At 41.2% G+C, this 22,467-nt stretch overlaps 1 protein-coding gene across 1 annotated transcript; it reads right to left on the bottom strand.

Annotated features, from left to right (window-relative positions):
- Window positions 1-12,835, bottom strand: LOC106609320 (patatin-like phospholipase domain-containing protein 2). Its single transcript, XM_014207999.3, has 9 exons — window positions 12,440-12,835; window positions 10,927-11,159; window positions 10,550-10,615; window positions 5,974-6,183; window positions 4,531-4,591; window positions 4,143-4,331; window positions 3,808-3,940; window positions 3,238-3,357; window positions 1-3,112 (listed from the first exon to the last, which is right to left on the bottom strand). The coding sequence occupies exons 1-9, from the start codon at window positions 12,624-12,626 to the stop codon at window positions 2,881-2,883; spliced, it is 1,431 nt and encodes a 476-aa protein (XP_014063474.3). The 5' UTR covers window positions 12,627-12,835; the 3' UTR covers window positions 1-2,880.
- Window positions 12,836-22,467: the final 9,632 nt, after the last annotated feature.

Raw genomic sequence — 22,467 nt, 5'->3', positions numbered from 1 at the left:
GGATTTTAACAGTTACAGTATATTTAAACACAGAATGTCACATCATAAAAACCATTCTTGTGCTTTGTTATTAAAACAAGGGCCAACTGAGCAATAACAGCAGTAAAGGAACAAGTAGGCAGAGGTTTTCAGTGTTACACATACAGTACCAGTCAAAAGTTTGGACACACCTACTCATTCAGGGGTTTTTCTTTATTTCTACTATTTTCTACATTGTAGAATATTAGTGAAGACATCAAAACTATGAAATAACACATGGAATCATGTAGTAAGCAAAAAAGTGTTAAACAAATCAAAATATATTAAATATTTTTGATTCTTCAAAGTAGCCAACCTTTGCCTTGACAGCTTTGCAAACTCTTGGCATTCTCTCAACCAGCTTCATGAGGTAGTCACCTGGAATGCTTTTCCAACAGTCTTGAAGGAGTTCCCACATATGCTGAGCACTTGGCTGCTTTTCCTTCAATCTGCGGTCCATCTCATCCCAAACCATCTCAATTGAGTTGAGGTCATGTGATTGTGGAGGCCAGGTCATCTGATGCAGCACTCCATCACTCTGCTTCCTGGTCAAATAGCCCTTACACAGCCTGGAGGTGTGTTTTGGGTCATTGTCCTGTTGAAATACAAATGATAGTCCCACTAAGCGCAAACCAGATGGGATGGTGTATCGCTGCAGAATGCTGTGGTAGCAATGCTGGTTAAGTGTGCCTTGAATTCTAAATAAAACACTGACAGTGCCACCAGCAAAGCACTATCACACCTCCTCCTCCATGCTTCATGGTGGGAACCACATATGCAGAGATCATCTGTTCACCTATTCTGCGTCTCACAAAGACACAGCGGTTGGAACCAAAAATCTCAAATTTGGACTCATCCGATCGAAGGAGAGATTTCCACCGGTCCATTGCTCGTGTTTCTTGGCCCAAGCAAATTTCTTCTTATTGGTGTCCTTTAGTAGTGGTTTCTTTCCCGCAACTCGACCATGAAGGCCTGACTCATGCAGTCTCCTCTGAACAGTTGATGTTGAGATGTGTCTGTTACTTGAACTTTAATTATAAATAGTATAGTTTAATGTGAACCTAGACTAGTATACCATTTTTATGATGTATGGACAAACTACAGCAAATATTTTGTGTTTTATTTATATAAATTCGTTTTTCTAAAGATTAAAAAAAAAAAATTACCCGAGAATTTAATCCGAATGGATTTTCATAAAGACAATTTGCTGTAAAAATGTACAAAATTCTGGCAAAAATGTCAAATGTATTTAAAATAAGAAACTTTCCCAAAAACTAGATATCTTAGTCCTCAGAATGATTTTTGCAGATGCATCATGGTTTTGTAACTCAATTTTCTTGACATAACAGCTCATCAAAATAGTTCATAGTTAGTTCAAGGGTCCTGTCTAATAGTAGTCAGGAAAACACACAGCTCATAGTCAAGGAAGTCAACGTCAACTCAAGTCAACAGTCCTTTAGGAATGAGGAATGAATTCTACATCTAACTGAACACAGGTAAGTAGGTACTGTAGCAAAGGAGGCTGCTGAGGGAAGAACAGCTCATAATAATGGAATGGCACCAAATACATGGAAACCATGTGTTTGATGTATTTCATACCATTCTCCTAATTCCGCTCCAGCCATTACCACGAGCCCATCCCCCCAATTAAGGTGCTACCAACCTCTTGTGTACTGTCGGTAGGTAGGTAGTGTGGGAGTTAATGTTATGTAGCTAGGTGCAACTGCTATGTTAATGTAATGTAACTAGGTACAACTGCTATGTTAAGGAAACACAAGAACAATGGTTACATTGGTTGCATCTGGACATACATTAGCTGAGGCTATAAGTACATTGGTTGCATCTGGACATATATTAGCTGAGGCTATAAGTACATTTATGGCAGCTGGACACAACCATTGGATGCATTAAGTCAGGGCCATAAGTACATTTATGACAGTCAGACATACTAATGTCAGAAGGACACAGGAAGGAGGATGGTGGTAAAATGACCAACAGGTGAAATATAAGTATACAATAAATATATTATTTTTTGTATGACATAAGGGGCCCTGCCACCATTATAACCTAACCAGAAGCAGAGATGGGCGTTACTGGGCGTAAACAAGCAAAGAACTCGGACTAAAAGATAATGGTGGCAGAAGGACTAAGGCTAGTAACTGCATTTACATATGGGATGTACCCATATGCTGTATGTGTATAAAAGCAAAGCTCGGCTTTGCTACTTTGTATTAAAGCCTACATTGAATTCACAAGTTCTTGTAAGAGTGTTATATTTTTGAGGCAATATTCCACGACAGTAACAAAGGAGGCTGGTGGGAGGAGCTTTATGACGACAGGCTCATTATATTGGATGGAATGGAATTAATGGAACGAAGTCAAACATGGTTTCCATATGTTTGATGTGTTTGATATCGTTCCATACATTCTATTCCAGCCATTACAATGAGCCGGTCATCCTATAGCTCCTTCCTATAGATAGGTAGGTAAGTAGAGTTGTAGTGACAACAAGTTATCTGGAAAAACTAGACATAGTTAGTTACAAAATGTGTAATTCCAAAAAATAATTCACTTGCAGAGGTCTTTGGTGGTAAGCTGGTAAATTGTTTTCCAATGTGTACAATAGAATAAAACATGGATGGTGGAGTGATCAAAAGACATGATTGAGTCATTAGTGTGTCTATAGCAACAGTTCTGAATCTCAAAGCTATTCGATCACATTACCATCTTTTGTCCATCCCAAACCACCCTTCACAGTTCCTATAGCATATAGACAGGCCCTGTGGGAGGGATCTTGAGCTGGACTGTCCTATCATCTTTTAAAACAAAGTCACAGTGTCCTCTCATTGGTGGATGGGACTGTCAGTCAGTCTCGTCCTGCGAGCCAACAAAGAAGCAGATCTGTCGTGGGGAGGGGCTGGGCATGAGGGGGCTGGTGGGGCAGTGGGAAGAGGGGGCGGTGGGGATGTTCCAGTATTGGCTTTGGAGGTCAAGAGCAGAGAGAGCGAACCTGGCGAGGTGACCGTTTCTCTCCCTGTGTCCGTCACTTTCCAGGGGTGGGGGCAGGCTCATGCAATTCCTCAGGGAACCATCACTGTAAAAATAAAAACACACAAGGCCATTAGACTTTATTCATACTGTATGACAGACATCCAAATCTACAAGTAGACTCCATCCACCCATAATATAACCCAGTAGTAGTAACTCCATGTCTCTCACCTGGTTATGTCTGCTGGCGATCCTCTCCAGGCATGTCTGTACACGCTCCCAGCCACATCCCCAGCCACCCCAGCTAGCCAACGCATGTCTGCAGGCACCTCTGGGATCCATTCCACAAACCTGGAGCACAGGAGAGGGACAACACAGAGAGTCAATGTACTGTGATGTACCACTGTGGGGGCATGTTCTCAAGAATTCCTGTGGTGGATTGACTTGCCCACTAGGTGGCGGCCCTGTGCAGCACATTCAAATTGATTGTGTTTAGTAGGAAACCTGTTTGTATTCCTAGTTTGTTTGCATCCACAGTGTTATTTTTGGTGATGTGGGTTAATGACTGCTTTAAAGACTACTTTGTTGTCAGTGGCTGCTGTCAGGGCTAGTTTGAAGGTATTGGCTGCTGTATGTTAAAGGAGAGTTATGCTAAAGGCTTGTTCAGGGTTTAGTGGCTGATTTGTTTGCATTAGTGTTGTCATCTTTGGTTGCTGTTTGAGCTACTGTGACCGCATTGAGTTCATTGAGGGCTTGTTAGTTTGTGGTAGGTAGCACTGGTGGAGTTGGATGTAGTCTTACCTCTTGCCCACTGAGTAGGCTGATACCACAGGTAGTGTGCAGGGCAGGAGCATGTAGGAGGCCACTCTGACCGGTAGCATATCAGACACCTTAGCATACAGACCAGGCTTCTGCTGGCACGCCTCACAGAACACTACAGTCATAGAGACACAATATGTCACACTTCGCTGACACGGGCACAGCCTCAGAAGACTTTCAGAGACACGCAACAACCACACGTCACTGACAACAGCGCAGTGACAACACAACGTTAATGTCAGTGTTATAACTAGATAACAACAGTTTCTAACAGCTTTGAGCGAAAAGATCCGAGTCTAGGTTAACCTCCTATCTACCTTTTTTGATTTGGGTCGGCAGGTTGTCAACAATCTGCTCGTCCAGCCACCAGTGCCGCTTCCTCAGGAGGCGGAGCCGCCGGAGCATCCAGTCCTTAGTGGTTTCCATGGCGATGGGCTTGCAGCAGCAGGTGTGTATGGCTTCTGATGGGTTGGGGCCGGCAGTCGGACACTCCAGCTTCAGCAGATCTGACATCATAAACAACACATTCATCATCTTTGCAACACAACACAAAAATATTACCCCATAAATAAGTGCAGGTTTACTCCATACTTCATGTTGAACCCTGTACATCATTGATGCTCACTGCATGTACTGTATATCACAGTAGCTTATGATCTTAGCACAGCCCACTACTACTGTCAAAGGCAACATAGTAATACTCACGGTTCTCCTCAAGAAAGCGAAGGGCGTCCTTGTAGCCACTCTGACATATCTCTGCCATGACCTGTCAAAGAAAACACATAGATCATACCTATTGAGGTAGGGGATCATAACCAAGAGATAGATTGAATAAATATAAGACATACTCATAATCATATCACAGGATCATTTTGACTCAGATATACCCATCCACACACGATACAGAGCATGATCTCACATTATGTGATTAGTTCTAACTATCACTGCCACTGACTGATTAGCAATCATGTTATCGCTGACAGTTAATAACCGTATTACACAAGTACAGTTGTATATAACCACATAAAACAGAGGGGAATGACTTATATCAGCCACAACCCTCCTGTGCAACTGGCTCCTGTATTTGTGAATGGACAACAATCCAGGAAGTGTTTGACTAGGGGTTAAAGGTCAACGTGGCAGAGTTCTCTCTGTTCTCTGGCTACTCCTTATTCTGTGTTCCTACAACAACAAAGCAACAGGGAGAGAAGTATCTAGCCAGAAACTGTGGTCATGTCTGAATACAGCTAACGTCACAGTGGCATGACCAACAGTATGTGTGAATTTAATCAGGGTAGGTTAAACACTATTACACGTGAGGGAAAAGGTAGGGTGGAGTTTTCTATGTGTGTGTCTGTGCATGTCATGTGTAAACACTATGTCCAAGGTGGCAGAGTCAAGAAAAACACACACTTCCTTTTCTAAGTAGGGCCTCTGCACATGGCTCTGTCAGTGGGATTTGGCATAATCCCCAAATTCCAGAAAACACAACATTCCAGACACACATGGAGGGAAAAGACAGTGTCAGATCTTGGATTGCAGCAACAATAATAACGCAGCGAAAACTGAACCAAGAGACACAGATCAACCTTAAAGAGGGCAAAGTTCACCTTACACTAAAAGTTGACTCCCATGTTATTATCCAGACAGTGAAGAAGAATGAGCAATACAGGAAATGCAATTCAACAAGGACAAAAGCCAATAATGTCCTGTCAGTATTGATCACTGTGGAGTTAGGGAGGGACAGGGGAGGGCAAAGTTCAGATAAGAAGTATGGGGGATAAGGGTAGGAGGCAGAGTCCAAAGAGGAGACAGGGTAGGGGGTGAAATAGGGGAGTTGGGGTTATACAATCAGGGAATAGGATTGTGGGAGGTCAGGGGTCCAGTCTCCAATACCAGACTACTACGCTCTCCTACAGAAATGTATAGAATGTTTCAAGGGTACCTAAATAAGGATTTCATAACACATAACCCATACATAAGGCATTTATTTACAAGTAGTCATAAACAACCCATCTGATGAATGGGACTAAAGGGCATAGTGATCCTCCATCCTACCTTCGGGGACAGGGCCTACATAAAGGACTTCATACGTCTTCCCGGGGCTATGCATAACGCATTGGTAAGCAGTCATAGCGGTCGTCCTACCTTGGGTTCTGGGGGAAACAGGGCTTTGCTGAGGCGGTACATATTGCCCAGGTTAATCTGGATGGAGGTGTTGGTGAAACGAAGCTCGTGGAAGTTGAAGGAGGTGTCCCGGGGACAGATGTCGCTTTCGCCCGAGAACGGAGAGATGCTGATGGTGTTCTTCAGCTCTGACTGTGGAAGGTTGTCACTGATCCCCCCATCCACATAACGCTGGAGAGAGAAGAGGGGGAGAGAGGGAGGAGGGAGAGAGAGAGAAATTGAGAATAATTGGGTATTATTGGACCTATAAACATCTATAAACAACCCGTATCTGTTTGACTATTTACAGGACCACAGCCTCTCCACAGAACAACACCCCAGGCATACTGTAGTCCGGACGTCTCAGGGCTGACAGCGATGGCTGTTCTAAATCTCTATTTATATATTTAAAATATTTGTTGTTGACTTCCTCCGCCTATCTTCTGCTAAGAAATATGTGATTTATAACCCAACTCGGTTATCACTGAAATCTAATATGATACGATACGACATATTCAAGGAAACATTCCCCTCTTGAGGGCATATTAGGCGTGTCAGTGCAAGATTTCCCATCAGCCAGCTTCTCCACACTGCCAACTCATGACCAAACGATCTGACATCACTATTTGGAGAATTAATACATTTTTACACCAGTCTTATGTAATTACCCGATGCAGCTCCATTTCAAGTTCAGATGCTACCCTCTAATATCTCTAAACGAATTCATAGTTTTCCAGTGTAAAAGGCTTAGAACATCTGAGGGGGGAAAAAGATATCAGTGCCAGTTCCAAAGCCAGATTAAGACTCGATTTGGCAGTGAGATTGGCAAAGAGAGTTCAGGGCCGAGGGCAAAGAATGCACTATATTTCCTTTATCAGAGTGTCAAAACCGACTGTTACGAGAATGTAGTCCAGTGATGAAATCTAGTTTAAATGAAACTGCATCACCTTCACAAGGAACTTTGAAATAAATAGTATGTACAGTATTATGAAAAAGTGCATGCTCAGTCAACTGTTAGAAAGTTCAACGTCATGCACTCAGATATGCTTCTCAAAATCCATTCATGATTGAAAGACAATGTCCCATTCATGACTGTTCATGACCTATTTGTCACAATATGCCTAGTATAGGGCATACATCTATATAGAGAGATGGGACATATATCTATATAGAGATGGGTTATACATCTATATAGAGAGATGGCTTATACATCTATATAGAGAGATGGCTTATACATCTATATAGAGAGATGGGGCATACATCTATATAGAGAGATGGGGCATATATCTATATAGAGATGGGTTATACATCTTTATAGAGAGATGGCTTATACATCTATAGAGAGAGAAGGGACATACATCTATATAGAGAGATGGGGCATACATCTATATAGAGAGATGGGACATACATCTATATAGAGAGATGGGACATACATATATAGAGAGAGATGGGACATACATCTATATAGAGAGATGGGGCATACATCTATATAGAGAGATGGGGCATACATCTATATATGGGACATACATATATAGAGAGAGATGGGACATACATATTTAGAGAGAGATGGGACATACATATATATAGAGAGATGGGGCATACATATATATATGGGACATACATATATAGAGAGAGATGGGACATACATATATAGAGAGAGATGGGACATACATATATATAGAGAGATGGGGCATACATCTATATATGGGACATACATATATAGAGAGAGATGGGACATACATATATATAGAGAGATGGGGCATACATCTATAAAGAGAGATGGGGCATACATCTATATAGAGAGATGGGGCATACATCTATAAAGAGAGATGGGGCATACATCTATATAGAGAGATGGGGCATACATCTATAAAGAGAGATGGGGCATACATCTATATAGAGAGATGGGGCATACATCTATAAAGAGATATGGGGCATACATCTATATAGAGAGATGGGGCATACATCTATATAGAGAGATGGGGCATACATCTATAAAGAGAGATGGGGCATACATCTATATAGAGAGATGGGGCATACATATATAGAGAGAGATGGGGCATACATCTATAAAGAGAGATGAGGCATACATATATATAGAGAGATGGGGCATACATCTATATAGAGAGATGGGACATACATATATATAGAGAGATGGGGCATACATCTATATAGAGAGATGGGACATACATCTATATAGAGAGATGGGGCATACATCTATATAGAGAGATGGGCAATACATCTATATAGAGAGATGGGACATACATCTATATAGAGAGATGGGGCATACATCTATATAGAGAGATGGGCAATACATCTATATAGAGAGATGGGGCATACATCTATATAGAGAGATGGGGCATACATATATATAGAGAGTTAGGGCATACATCTATATAGATAGAGGGATACATACATATATATAGAGAGATGGGGCATACATCTATATAGAGAGATGGGGCATACATCTATATAGAGAGATGGGGCATACATCTATATAGAGAGATGGGGCATACATCTATATAGAGAGATGGGGCATACATCTATATAGAGAGATGGGACATACATCTATATAGAGAGATGGGGCATACATCTATATAGAGAGATGGGGCATATATATATACAGAGAGATAGGGCATACGACAGATATGAGTGTTAATGTGTTAAGTCACAATGTAGACGTGGCTCTGAGCCCGTACTTCCCCTGAGAAAGAATGGTACACAATGTACAGCAGACAACCAGAGAGAGAGAGAGAGAGAGAGACTGGGCGGGGGTGGAGGAGTTTAAACAGGATATCTAAATAGCTATCTGTGAACCTGACCTGACTCACCCGGCTATAGGACACACCAACTATAGCCTATACTCGCTTCATACTCGTCGCCAAACCCACTGGCTCCAGGTCATCTCCAAGACCCTGCTAGGTAAAGTCCCGCCTTATCTCAGCTCACTGGTCACCATAGCTGCACCCACCCGTAGCACGCGCTCCAGCAGTTATATCTCACTGGTCACCCCCAAAGCCAATTCCTCCTTTGGCCGCCTCTCCTTCCAGTTCTCTGCTGCCAATGACTGGAACGAACTGCAAAAATCTTTGAAACTGGAAACATTTATCTCCCTCACTAGCTTTAAGCACCAGCTGTCAAAGTAGCTCACAGATCACTGCACCTGTACATAGCCCATCTATAAATAGCCCAAACAACTACCTCTTCCCCTACTGTATTTATTTATTTTGCTCCTTTGCACCCCAGTATTTCTACTTTGCACACTCATCTACTGTCAAATCTACCATTCCAGTGTTTTAATTGCTATATTGTATTTACTTCGCCACCATGGCCTATTTATTGCCTTTACCTCCCTTATCTCACCTCATTTGCTCACATTGTATATAGACTTAGTTTTCTACTGTATAATTGACTGTATGTCTGTTTTACTCCATGTGTAACTCTGTGTTGTTATATGTGTCGAACTGCTTTGCTTTATCTTGGCCAGGTCGCAGTTGTAAATGAGAACTTGTTCTCAACTTGCCTACCTGGTTAAATAAAGGTGAAATAAAATAAAATAAAAATTGTACAATCTAGTGTGTTCTGCATATGTTCTATGGATGCATACTTTGGCACTGAGCCAGGGACATGCTCAGATAGCAGCTATATGCCCTCAAGAATAACAAGAGCAGATAACAGTGAAATATACTAGAGAAAAAGCTGCATAAATAGGTAAGTGTTATGTGGTAGTTGTGTCACGTCCTGACCAGTAAAGGGGTTATTTCTTTTGTAGTTTGGTCAGGAAGTGGCAGGGGGTGTTTGTTTTATGTGTTTTGGGTTTTTTTGGGCAATGTTCTATGTTAGTCTATTTTTATGTCTGTGTCTAGTTTATCTATTTCTATGCTTAGTTTTTGGTTTGACCTTCAATTGGACGCAGCTGTTTCTCGTTGCCTCTAATTGAAGGTCCTATTTAGTAGGGGTGTTTTTTCATAGGTTTTTGTGGGAAGTTGTTCCATTTGTAGCTGTGTGTCTCACAGGACTGTTTTTTCGTCGTTGTTGTTTTGATTAAGTGTTTCGTTTTCTTCTCAATAAACAAGAAGATGAGCATACACATTCCCGCTGCACCTTGGTCCCATCTTTACGACGAACGTGACAAGTTGATGTTTTGGAGGACTGTGCTCCTATGTCCTAGTGACTCAGTTTAGAATGGAGCCACCCTGGACTCTGGTCCCAATCTGCTGAGTCCAGAAGCCAGTCTGGAAGTATATAATACACCACTGGCCTGCCAAGGAAAATGGTCCACGGGCTGATTAGCTACTAGGGTAAGGTAGATTGACAAATGGACAAGTACCAGAGTGTATGCACAGACCGACAGACAGACAAGACATACACACGAACAGAAACATTGTGCAACACTTGAACCTATAGCCTCCTTATGACTATGACCTGAGCAATAAAGGCATCTTAAAGACCATAATAAACTCAGTCCAACATTTGCTGATTTTTCGTAGAAAATAAGGAAACAGTGTTCAAGGAAACTTAAGAAAGCAGTTGAGGCATTTGGGCCTTGGGGACTTACTACTCCTTGGAAGGATGGGGGGATCAGGCCACAGTATATGGGGATGAAACAGCTACACAGCAGTGCCTGTAGACACATCAGAGAGAGAGATGTTACACAGTCCAACCCAGTTTACACTTCATACAACTAATGTAAACAGTCAATGGCAAGGCCAGTAGCTGAAAGGACAAATATTTCTGGGATATGTATGGGATATGGAAAAACTCTCATCAGGGCCCATATTCACAATGTTTTTTCATAGTAGGAGTGCTGATCTACGATCAGGTCCCAACTCCAATCCATTATGATTTAAGTGGCAAAACCGATCCTAGATCAGTACTCCTACTCTGATATGTTTTGTGAATAGCAGCCCAGGTGGGTTGAGTGAGGACACTGACCTGGATGAGCTCCTCCTTGGACTTGAACTCGGACACGATGACGTTTTGTCCATCAGACACGCGAGTGAGTGACACACACAGCCTCCCGGAGGCGAGTGTGTGAGCGTCGGCGGGCAGGTCACGCTCCAGGCCCGACCTGATGACCTTGACCAGGTTGAAGGAGGGGTGGAGGGGACCCAGGTTACGCTTCCGGGCCTCCTTGGCCGTCTCAATCACATCCTCACAGCACTTAGCTAGAGGAGGGGAGGGACGGAGAGACAGTCTGTTAGTTGTGTTAGGGCCTTCCATTGGGAGGAATTGGATAATGTTTTCTATTCAAAGGAAGATTGATTCCCGACGGAACTAAACAGTGAACCGTAGCTCACAAAAACCAAATCTCCACCGGTTTCCCTTATTTACTGCTCTGCACCTGTACTGAGCTAGTTATGTGTGTTCATCTTATCTACACTTGGATGGAATGGATCTAAAGACTTTTATGCTCACAGACAGAGTTCTAGTAAAGAAAATCAGGTGATTCGGAAAATACCGAGGTAGTCTTATCAGTGGAACACGTGGGACTCACTGAGTGACAGTGAAAAACGTAACTCTATAAAAACTGAGGTCATGAACGGCAACCTGTTTCTTTCTTCAGGCAATTTTCACAACAATCCAGTACTTTCCTTTGACTCTTAATGACCCCTTTATTGACTGTTCACTCAGTAAGTCTCCCTCTATTATTCTCTCTCTCTCTCTCTCTCTCTCTCTCTCTCTCATTTAGACAGGACACAATTGGAACACTTACTAAGTGCCTCAGTCCTATGTCTCTTCACTATAAGGTTATCGGGCTTAAAAGAAAGTGAAAGAGGCATGGTATCACACAGAGACTCAGCTAAGAGCTTTCTATGTCACGTTCTTTGTCACAAAGGGGCATATTTGCTCTTAATCGTGATTGGGTTTTCCCTTAGTCAGCGAGATCAATCAGTACCATTGGGAGGCCTCTGATCCAGAGGACCAAAAGGCCAAAAGTCCTATAACTGACTCATATGGTATTTATCAATGGTAGGCTACCATATTTATACACAGGCAGGCATTTGTCTCTGACCATGTAATTATGCATAATTTGTAGTTTATTACATGAAAATAATACATGCCATTTAGCAGATGGTTTTATCCAAAGAGACTTACAGTCATGTGTGAATACATTTTATGTCTGTGTTGACCCGGGAATTGAACCCACTACGCTGGCATTACAAGCGCCATGCTCTATACTGAGCTACAAAGGAACCCCAATATAACCACCTATCTATTACATAAGAGCAAAGTTTTAAGCATTGTTTAAATCATTTTACCCCATGTATCAAGGCCACAAGTGATTATTATTGAAAGGTAATTTAGTTGCTAATCTAAAGTTGCCTAAACACATGAACGAGAGGCCTAGGCTACCAGTCTGCCCCTTTTGCGTGAAAGTCCCCATCCAGGCATTCCGCTGATGACAGGATGTGGTGAACTCAAGGGGCCAGTGTAGGATGCCTACCTATGGATGCCTGGCTGGCGAGCACCGAGGCGGTTAGGGCACCGGCCGAAGCCCCGTAAATCTTGGTGGCACCTTTGATGAGATAGGGCGCTTGTTCCAACAGGCAGCTGGCCACTCCGATGTGATAGATCCCCAGGAACCCGCAGCCGGCGAATGACAGATTCCATTCCTTCGTTAGGTCGAACATCCCGGGTAGACAATCCTTGGCGAGGACCTAGAAGTTTGGGTAATGCGCTTGTAATAATCACTCCAAAATGTTTACCCTTGGAGTCATTGACAAGTTCCATTCATTACTGAATGTCAACAACAGTTCCCGAAAGAGGACGGCTCAAACTAGCACACACTACTCAGCCTACTCTTGTGTAACGTACAAAGAGACAGTTATGTATTGAGAATCGCCGGAGCGCTGACTTGCCATAATCTTCCCGATACTAGAACAGGGCTGGTCTGGCCAATCCGCATAAGGGGGCTGAGCCTTATTTTAGGTGGAGGCACGCCCCCACATTCTGCATCGGTAACACGAGAGCGATGCATTCTATTCATGTCTATTCAATTCTAATATATTCTATTCAGATCTATATTTGTTTCACCTGCCTGCTATTTATTACTGTGACCAGTCGAACTTCATTATTAACAGATTTGAGCCTATAGGCTAACACCCGGAGCATTCCATAGGCTCATGATACCATTCACGTATATTGAAAAACCTAATCTGTTGATTAGATCTTCCAAGAACAACAGGCCTACCTGCATCATCTTGAATGCTTCATGTATGCTTGAAGGCATTCCTCTTCCCACAGCGAACTGGAGCTGATGCTGATGCTGATGCTGAGGAGGGGGCGCGCGCATCACATGAGCGCATCCAATTACATCAATTTGCAACTGATGTGATTGGCTGAAGCGACATATGGATTGTCACATATCCCAAGTCAGGTTAACAATATTGGCATGTGTTGATGCTATGCATCACCCACACTACCCTGAGATGCAGCATGGTGTAGGCTTCAGAATGCAGGGTCTTCGGTGTATCAGTGGAGGCTCCTCAGAGGAGGGAGGAGAGGACCATCCTACTCAGTCAATTTCATAAAAATAAAAATAGTTAACAATTAAAAAGTTATCATTTTTAGATAAAACTATACTAAAAATATTGAAGTCACCAAATAACTGATTAAAACACACTGATATGCAATGGTCAGTAGCCTCAACAGCACTCTCTGGGGTAGCACCATGGTGTAGCCAGAGAACAGCTATTTTCCATCCTCCTCTGGGTACATTGACTTCCATGCAAAATCTAGGAGGCTCATGGTTCTCATCCCCTTCCATAAACTTACACAGTAATTTTGACAACGTCCGGAGGACGTCCTCCAACCTATCAGAGCTCTTGCAGCATGAACTGACATGTTGTCCACCCAATCAAAGGATCAGAGAATGAATCTAGTATTGAAAGCTTAATCAAGCTAGCTAGCACTGCAGTGCATAAAATGTGGTGAGTAGTTGACTCAAAGAGAGAGAAAGACAATAGTTGAACAGTTTTGAACAGAAGCAGCAGAGAGAGAGCTACAGTGCATTGCTTTGTCATTATGGGGTAGTGTGTAGATTGATGAGGATTTTTTATTTTTTAAATCCATTTTAGAATAAGGCTGTAACGTAACAAAATGTGGAAAAATTCAAGGGGTCTGAATACTTTCCGAAGGCCCTGTAGCTATATTTTGTTGTATATTTTTCACTTTCCCTTACTTAGCTTACTTAGCTAATGCAGCTGGCTGATTTAGCCTACTCAAATACCCGGCTCAAACAGAGAGGAATGCTATTTATGCTAAGTAGCTGGCTAAGGCTATCCAACACTGGAACTCTTCCAAGTCAAGGTAAGCTTTTGGTTTTATTAATTTATTGCCATCGGGTCCTGCCGGTGTAACTGCTTAACTGCTTGCTGTACACTGTACTGTGTGATTGTAGCAGGTTTACAAATGTGTTAGTTCCAGTAGCTATGTTAACTATGACGTTAGCTAATATGATGACAATGATGTAGGCTGTGTGTAACGGTTAGCGGTTATGGTATGAAGGTTTGGCTTGGAAAGGTTTTTTCGTGTGGTCACAGACAGCTGTTGTGTTGTGCACTGAACTCTACGAGCGAAGGGAAAAGGTGAGAAGAGGAGAGCGCATAGATGCGAGAAGGAATTATACAACGAGCAAAGTGATGATGCTGTTCGTATGTGGCTACTATGTGTGTGCGGGTGATCAGGGGTGTATTCACTCGGCCGTTTCTGTTGAAAAAAAGAAACGGTGATAAATCTACATTAATTTGTCCAATAGAAACTCTTGCTTGCAACTGTTTGGCCTAATGATTACACCGTAGATCAGTTACAGTAGCTGTAGGAAAGAGTGTGCAAGGCGGTATTCAATGTGTTACTGTCTGTCACCATGATTACTCCAATTTGTCTCTCGACGTGTGCACTTACGCTATAAACTTTAATTCGTAGGCTAGGTTGTAGGAACCTCATGATGGGTATAGGGGGAATTAGAGTAGTAGCCTAAACCTATGGATGTTACATTGAGCTGATTGAATTGAATATGAATGACTGTCCTCCCTAATCTTAAACAGCACCGACCGCCACTGGTGTAGGTCTATAGTTGCTTTAGAAAGACAATGTCCCATGGCAGCTGCTTGTGTTCATGTTATTTTGATCTTTACCTGAAGACAATTAATAGAAAGGCTTCAGAATGGCCAGTGAAATAAGTGAAACATGTTTAGTGGCCAAAAAGGACTAGCCTGGCATTGGACTGTATTTGCATATTTCCCAGCGATCTTTGCCCAAACATAAAAAATACAATGTAACTGTTCAGTGAGGTTTGTTATGTGAACACTACAAAAATGCTGACACAATGGCAGAGTTGAACTGCCAAGCCTGACTCTTTTCTCTGTAAGTGTGCCTTAAAGGTCCACTGTGTAGTCTTTGTATGAGCTCACCCGTTTCAGATAGGTCGGGGAAGAAGGCTCTCCTCAACACTCCTATCAATGCCAACTAACAGGCACATGGGGGGAGGGTTTGGAATTGAGATTGGTTAAGGTTTAGGAGTTGGGTCTTGTAATACTGTGTTCGTAACCAAGTGGGAGGTTGGAATTTACCAGTTATGAAATCGTAAATACCAGTTGGAATTATTCAAGTGCTTTGAACTCGTTGAAAAATGCTGATTGGCTAAAGCCATAAATTAAAAATACAGCAATCATGCTTGTAAAGAAATGATAGTGTTCAAAAACCATATTAATAAATTGCTTTTTATAAATAATGTTTTGTTGTTGCATGTAGCCCTTTACACTCATACCTGTATACGGGTTGAAAATGGCTGATTTGGGCACTGATAAACGCCTAAATTGGAGCATTGTGGCAGTATAGTAACATGCTGTACAGGATGTCAGACCTCAGGCTCTGCCCTTCTACTACAAGTGTGCTTGCTCTAGTTCCTCGACGGCACAGCTAGGAGGTCAAAAAAAGCACCTTCTAGTTTAAGACTCTTTGAGTCATGAAGGCGCTTTGAAATTACTTAGGAAATGTGCACACTGGAGAGGTGTGTCTTCTCTCTCAAACCCTTGTCATGTTTTTGTCTTATGTTGCACCTACACCACATTTTCCAGGAATATTCTTATCAGGCCACTGAATGTATACGGAGTATAACATTTCATCATCAAGACATGCGGCGTAAAGTACAGTAAATGTAAAATGCACGTAAAATCAACAGTTTGGAGGACGATAAGTGTTTCCAATTACATCAGTGTGCATTGTGTGATTTTAACCACTTATGAGTAGGCGTTGGTTATCTTCCGCTATCATTTTTACTACAAAACATAGAAACGTGCAATTTCCATGTTGATGTTGGGGTGGTGCTAGAGATAATGCAGTTGAACCTTTTTGAAATTTCTCTTTAAAACGGTGTACAGTAAATATATTTAGCATTTGTACAATTATTTTTGATGTGATATGAAAGTAGAAGGCTTTATAATTTTAGACCCTTATCGCAATTGAGATTGTTGGGGGTGGTGCTGGAGATGACCAGTATTAGACATGGTTATGGCAGACAGGCATTCATTTTGTGGGACATTACTTCACAAGCCTCACATGAAGCCAATACCAGTAAAGCAAACTGCTGGAATACCTTGAAATTCCTATTTTATTTGAATGTGGTCAGTGCCCAGTGCTACTGGGAAGCCAACTAGATCATTTGGGGTGTGAGGTTGGCATAGCTGTGAAATCTCTTGTCCTAGGCTACTGTAGGGCAAGTCTCTGTCACAGACAGTAGGAGACGCTAAAAGAAAGACATTGAGAAAGACAAGATTTGGAAAGAGATATACAGTTTGGTAAATGATTGCTAAATATAGCACCATACTGGTTTAGTTTGGGCTGTGAATATTTCCCTCATTGGTGTCATTTTACCTTTTGATTAAATGACTAACCATTTACCCTTTCCTCTTGATTCTCTCCACCTCCTCTCCCCCTCCCTCCTCTCATCATCTCTACCCCCTCTCTCCCCCTGCCTCCAAGCCCCCCCCCCCCCCCCCCCCTCCAGGAGGCGGTGTATCTATCTGGTGAGTCAGGGGGCAGAACCAGATGAGATTGGTCTGATGGTAGGCCTACAGCACTGAGTATTACTACTGTTCTGGAGTACCCTCAGCCTGTCCTAGACATTATACAGGTAGGCCTACAGTACTGAGTATGCTTTTTGCGACTGCACTTTCAAAGTTCTTGACATTTTCTGGATTGACTGACCTTCATGTCTTAAAGTAATGATGGACTGTCATTTCTCTTTGCTTATTTGAGCTGTTCTTGTCATAATAAGGACTTGGTATTTTACCAAATAAGGCTATCTTCTGTATACCACCCCTACATTGTCACAACACAACTGATTAGCTCAAACACATTAAGAAGGAAAGAAATTCTACAAATTAACTTTTAACAAGGCACACCTGTTAATTGAAATGCATTCCAGGTGAGTACCTCATGAAGCTGGTTGAGAGAATGCCAAGAGTGTGCAAAGCTGTCATCAAGGAAAAGGGTGGCTACTTTGAAAAATCTAAAATATATTCCATATATCTTATTTCATAGTTATGATGTCGTCACTATTATTCTACAATGTAGAAAATAGTAAAAATAAAGAAAAACCCTTGAATGAGTAGGTATGTCCAATCTTTTGACTGGTACTGTTGTTTTGCATGTTATTTTGGCATTAGTACTTATCACATATCCGCTTTCAAACAGTGTAAAAAGAAAATCATTACAGAAATAAACAAGCAACAACAGAAAAATCAACAACAGAGAAACAGACATCACAGCATACAGACAGTACACACAAAAACAAAACCAACATGAAGCGAACATGAGAGCTGGAGGGTGGTGGGGGAGGCAAGAGATAGTAAAGGGTCAATACATGGGGTTAAGACATATGGGACAGTAATATAGTCCAGTAGGGCAGGAGTGATAGTCAATTTATAGCCAGGAGGAAGGTGGAATGCAGTGTTTGGTTTTCGCCAGGCATAATGGGACACATGTCGTCCAAAATGTTGACTCAAGTTTGCTAAAAAGCACCTGGAAGATCATCAAGACTCTTGGAAGAATGTTCTATGGACAGATGATTCAAAAGTATAATTTTTTGGACGACATGGGTCCCATTATACCTGGCAAAAACCAAACACTGCATTCCACAGTAAGAACCTCATACCAACGGTCAAGCATGGTGGTGGTAGTGTGATGGTTTGGGGATGCTTTGCTGCCTCAGGAACCATGAATTATGCACTGTATCAGATAATTCTACAGGAGAATGTCAGGCCGTCTGTGAGCTGAAACTGATGCGCAGCTGGGTCATGCAGCAAGACAATGATCCAAAACACACAATCAAGTCTATTTGAAAATGACTAAAAAAGAATACATTTGAAGTTTTGGAATGGCCTAATCAAAGCCCAGATCTAATCCCAATTTAGATGTTATGGCATGACTTGAAACGAGCAGGAAGAGTGGGCCAAACTTCCTCCACAGTGAAGTGAGAAACTGATCAACAACTACAGGAAGTCATTGCAGCTAAAGGTGGCACAACCAGTTATTGAGTGTAAGGGGCAATTTATTTTTCACACAGGGGCATTGGGTGTTGCATAACTTTGTTTATTAAATAAATTAAGTGAGTATGTCGTTGTGTTATTTGTTCACTTAGGTTTCCATTGGTTCCCATTGTCTAATATTAGGTTTTGAAAGAACCTAATTGAAAAGAATTGAAAAGGCGGCAAATACTTCATATATACACTGCATGACCAAAAGTAGGTGGTCACCCCTTCAAATGAGTGGATTCATCAATTTCAGTCACACCTGAATTGTTCCGCTAATACAGAACTAGTAAAGGCCCAGTGCACTATATATTTTTATGTATTACATTTATTTATTATTATACTATTTTTTTTCTTCCCGAGCCTTTGCCCATGGCTATGCCCATAAGCACTCCGTTATGTTGTGCTGGATGTCATGCACGGATGCTGCATTGGCTGCTTTATAATGTTTATACATTTGAGAGGTCTTCAGTCGAGACAGAGTCCGTCAAAGAACAGGAAGTTACCAAACCACAAGAAGATTGAAATATGTGTTTTTTGGTGATGGCTTTATGGGATAGCTAGCAACTTGTAAACAACTACCCATTCCTATAAGTGAGTGCTATTTTAATAATAATGTTAAATAATACACATTGGCTGTTAATAAAATTATATTATATGACTATTGCCTCCCGTTTATTGGGATGGTAATGACATTTGATTTCGGATTATAATTACTAGGTGGAGGTCACTAGCTACATCATTGTTATCTTCAGCCTAGCCTAGCTTTTAGCTAGCTAGCAAGCTACTCTGCAGTGCAAGCTAGTTTGACTTGCTGTAAAGTTGCAGAAACAAGTTGAGGATAAAGTAACAAACATGTTTCATTATCACCTGAAACAATATATTTATCCTGTCTTGAATGAAAAGGTAATATTTTGCAATCTTCCAAAATAAATGTGATCTCTGATGAAAGACAGGCTCTCCTCCATCTTGCGTAACAAACACTACACTTGTCCGTGTACTGAAAAACGTCACAATGTAAACGAGGCATAACATAAACCATGTAGCCAATAGACACCTTTCTGTGATTGCACATTGCCTCCAAAAAAAGCCTCTATTTGCATGTTGCTTATGAGTGCATTTCACACTAGTTTTGGATTAGAATTTGACTAAGGCTCTTATGAATGTCCTGCTTAATATAATGTTTGTGTCATCATCGCAAATCAACTGCATTATACTTAAAAAAACACTTCAACTTCAACCATTAAAATGGCTCTTTGGCTAGCTTTTGCTACAGCCTATATCAATGAGCATTAGCATTCTAGCTAACGACTGCTGCATCCAAAATAGTTATTTTACAAAGATCACAACCAAAAATATAAACTTACTGACTGTTCAAGCAAGAATCAAAACATCATTGTAAGCGTGAGAGACCGCAAAAAAGGTTATTTTGTTTAGAAGTAATAAAAACGTTAATCTAGGCTTTGTTGAATGGTCGCAGATGGCATGGCTTTCTTACTGCTGCCAAGAGTTGCATGCATCTTTGCGTGACGTCAGTGTGTTGTGTACTGGAAGAGGGTCTATAGTCTATGGTGGAAAGTGTATATGGCCTTTTCTGTAGCCTACAGGCTGGAGATGAGATGTATGACAATGTAATGAGGCAGACACTTCACATCATGCACGTTTCTCCGATCAAATAGTTTAACCTAAATGGGGCCCAATCAAATAAAAATGCACTTTGATGTAAATATGGCATGTTAACAAACATAATATCCTAAATACAGGACAGATCAAAGTAAAATGGACAATATGGAATGGAAAATTAGGATACTCACAGCTGCTGTCCAGGAGTTTTACCCCTTGGGCTAAATTGTCATGATAATCAGTGGTTTCAAGTTTGTATCCGTACATTTTTTGACGATAATCATAGTGAAAAATTAAATACTTCTCCATTTCCAGCTGTGTAAACGTATTGATTCTCATTGCAAATAGGCTCAGGATAGATTATATTCAGAGCTTAAATGGCCAAAATGATTAGTTACAGGAATCAGGACTAATAAAGTCAATGCAACTGCCTCGAGTACAAACGGTGGACCTACCACATGGATGGGCATTCATAAAATTCCATTGCAGGTCCACACTGTAGGCTACACCCCAGTAAGCACGGACCGACGCAGATGTCTTGTTTTGGTCCTGTCCAGACTGTCCGTCTTTTTTTTGTGCGGTCCGGATTTGATTTCAACATCTACAGACCGGACTAAATCTGAACCAATCATAGACATCTATGTTTCACAAGTTTGAACAGCACAGCAGTGAACAATACATTAGAGTACAGTAAATGGTAGTTCAGTACAGTAAAGTACAACAGTGCAAGTATAATGTACTGTATTGTACCCTACTTTACTCTAATGTACTCTACTCAAGACATCTTTTCAACTTTAATTCAGAACTGAAAATGAACATAACTTCAACATCTGGGAAAATACATCTTTTAGACGTTTTGCTTACTGGGACTATTCTAGTTTCGATGGGGGTATTGCAGAATATATCTTGCCTAGGGCGGCAGAATGACAGGGCCTGCGCACAGCAATACTATACACATAGTGTACAAAACAGGAACACCTTCCTAATATTGAGTTGCACTGCCTTTTGCCCTCAGAACATCTTCAATTCGTCGGGCATGGACTCTACAATGAGTCGAAAGCGTTCCACAGGGATGCTGGCACATGTTGATTCCAATGCTTCCCACAGTTGTGTCAATTTGTCTCGATGTCCTCTGGGTGGTGTACCATTCTTGATACACACGGAAAACTGGATTCAACAAGTGACATCAATAAGGGATCATAGCTTTCACCTGGATTCACCTGGTCAGTCTGTCGTGGAAAGGGTATGTTTTGTGCACTCAGTACTTTGGCAACATTGAAAACACTTAGGGGAGAGTGGGGTAAGTTGAGCCATTTTTTACATTCAGCATCACTGTATTTTTTTCTAACAAAGATATCTACATATATTTCAGGATGCTTTGTATCCCTGGAAATAATCAAAATTCATGTAAACATTAAAGTTTTTAAAATATAGCTTGTCTAAAAAAGTAGTCTCTTTGCACAACTTACCCTGGGTATGGGGTAAGTTAAGCCACCTACACATTTCTGTGCTGAATTAAATATTACCACTACCTTTTTAAAAACATGTGTATCTTTATTTCCCAAACACAATTCAGTACAATCACATCTTTTTTTTAATCATTTAAACATCTTTTAACACAGACTTAACACCTAACAAACACGTTGTACTTTGTTAAACACTTTTAACATAGGCCAGGCCCTGTTGTTACCTCATATCCCCAGCAATAATGCCTAGCATTTAAGCCTGGGAAGAAAACACTTACATTTGCTCAACTTGCCATTGGCTCAACCATTGTCTCAACTTACCCCATGGTCATTGGCTCAACTTAGCCCAAGGCAAACATCTTCACTATATTAGCCCACACAGCTACAAGGATGCACTTTCATGCTAGGTTTAGGATCTCATGTTGAAGGTTATTGAGACCCCAACTGACGTAAAGAACAATCTTAAAATTATCTACATATGTTGGTTTAGACACAAGCATCATGAAACCTCAAACACAAATTAATTTGATTTGGTGAAAATCACATATATATATTTTTTACCTAACTAGCTTACCACTTTTTCCATGTGGTTTCTTCCTTCAGACTCCATGAAATGGTGGCCTCTTCTGAAATATTTGGTCAAATTATTCATTTTGTGTATAAACAAAGATCAATTTACCGCTTTGGCTCAACTTATCCCACTCTCCCCTACTTATTCTGCACAGTTTCCATAATGATGAGGCACCACAATAGGATTTTAATAGTTACAGTATATATAAACACAGAAGGTCACATCATAAAAACCGTTATGTTATTAAGATAAGGGCCTTAATGAAATAACAACAATAAAG

The sequence above is a fragment of the Salmo salar genome, chromosome 07 (assembly GCF_965601325.2).
Source record: "Salmo salar chromosome 07, fSalSal1, whole genome shotgun sequence".
Classification (NCBI taxonomy): Eukaryota; Metazoa; Chordata; class Actinopteri; order Salmoniformes; family Salmonidae; genus Salmo; species Salmo salar.
Note: the sequence above shows the minus strand (reverse complement) of the source record. Positions and strands in the feature narration are given on the sequence as shown.

Bases quoted from the DNA above. Each gene is read 5' to 3' on its own strand.
- LOC106609320 (XM_014207999.3), bottom strand. From the start codon at position 12,626: ATGTTCGACCTAACGAAGGAATGGAATCTGTCATTCGCCGGCTGCGGG. The intron at 6,184-10,549 runs GTAAGTCCCCAA...TTCTCTCTCCAG, and splicing joins CCCCATCCTTCCAAGGAGTA to CGTTATGTGGATGGGGGGAT. The intron at 3,113-3,237 runs GTGAGAGACATG...TTATTTTTACAG, and splicing joins TCGCCAGCAGACATAACCAG to TGATGGTTCCCTGAGGAATT.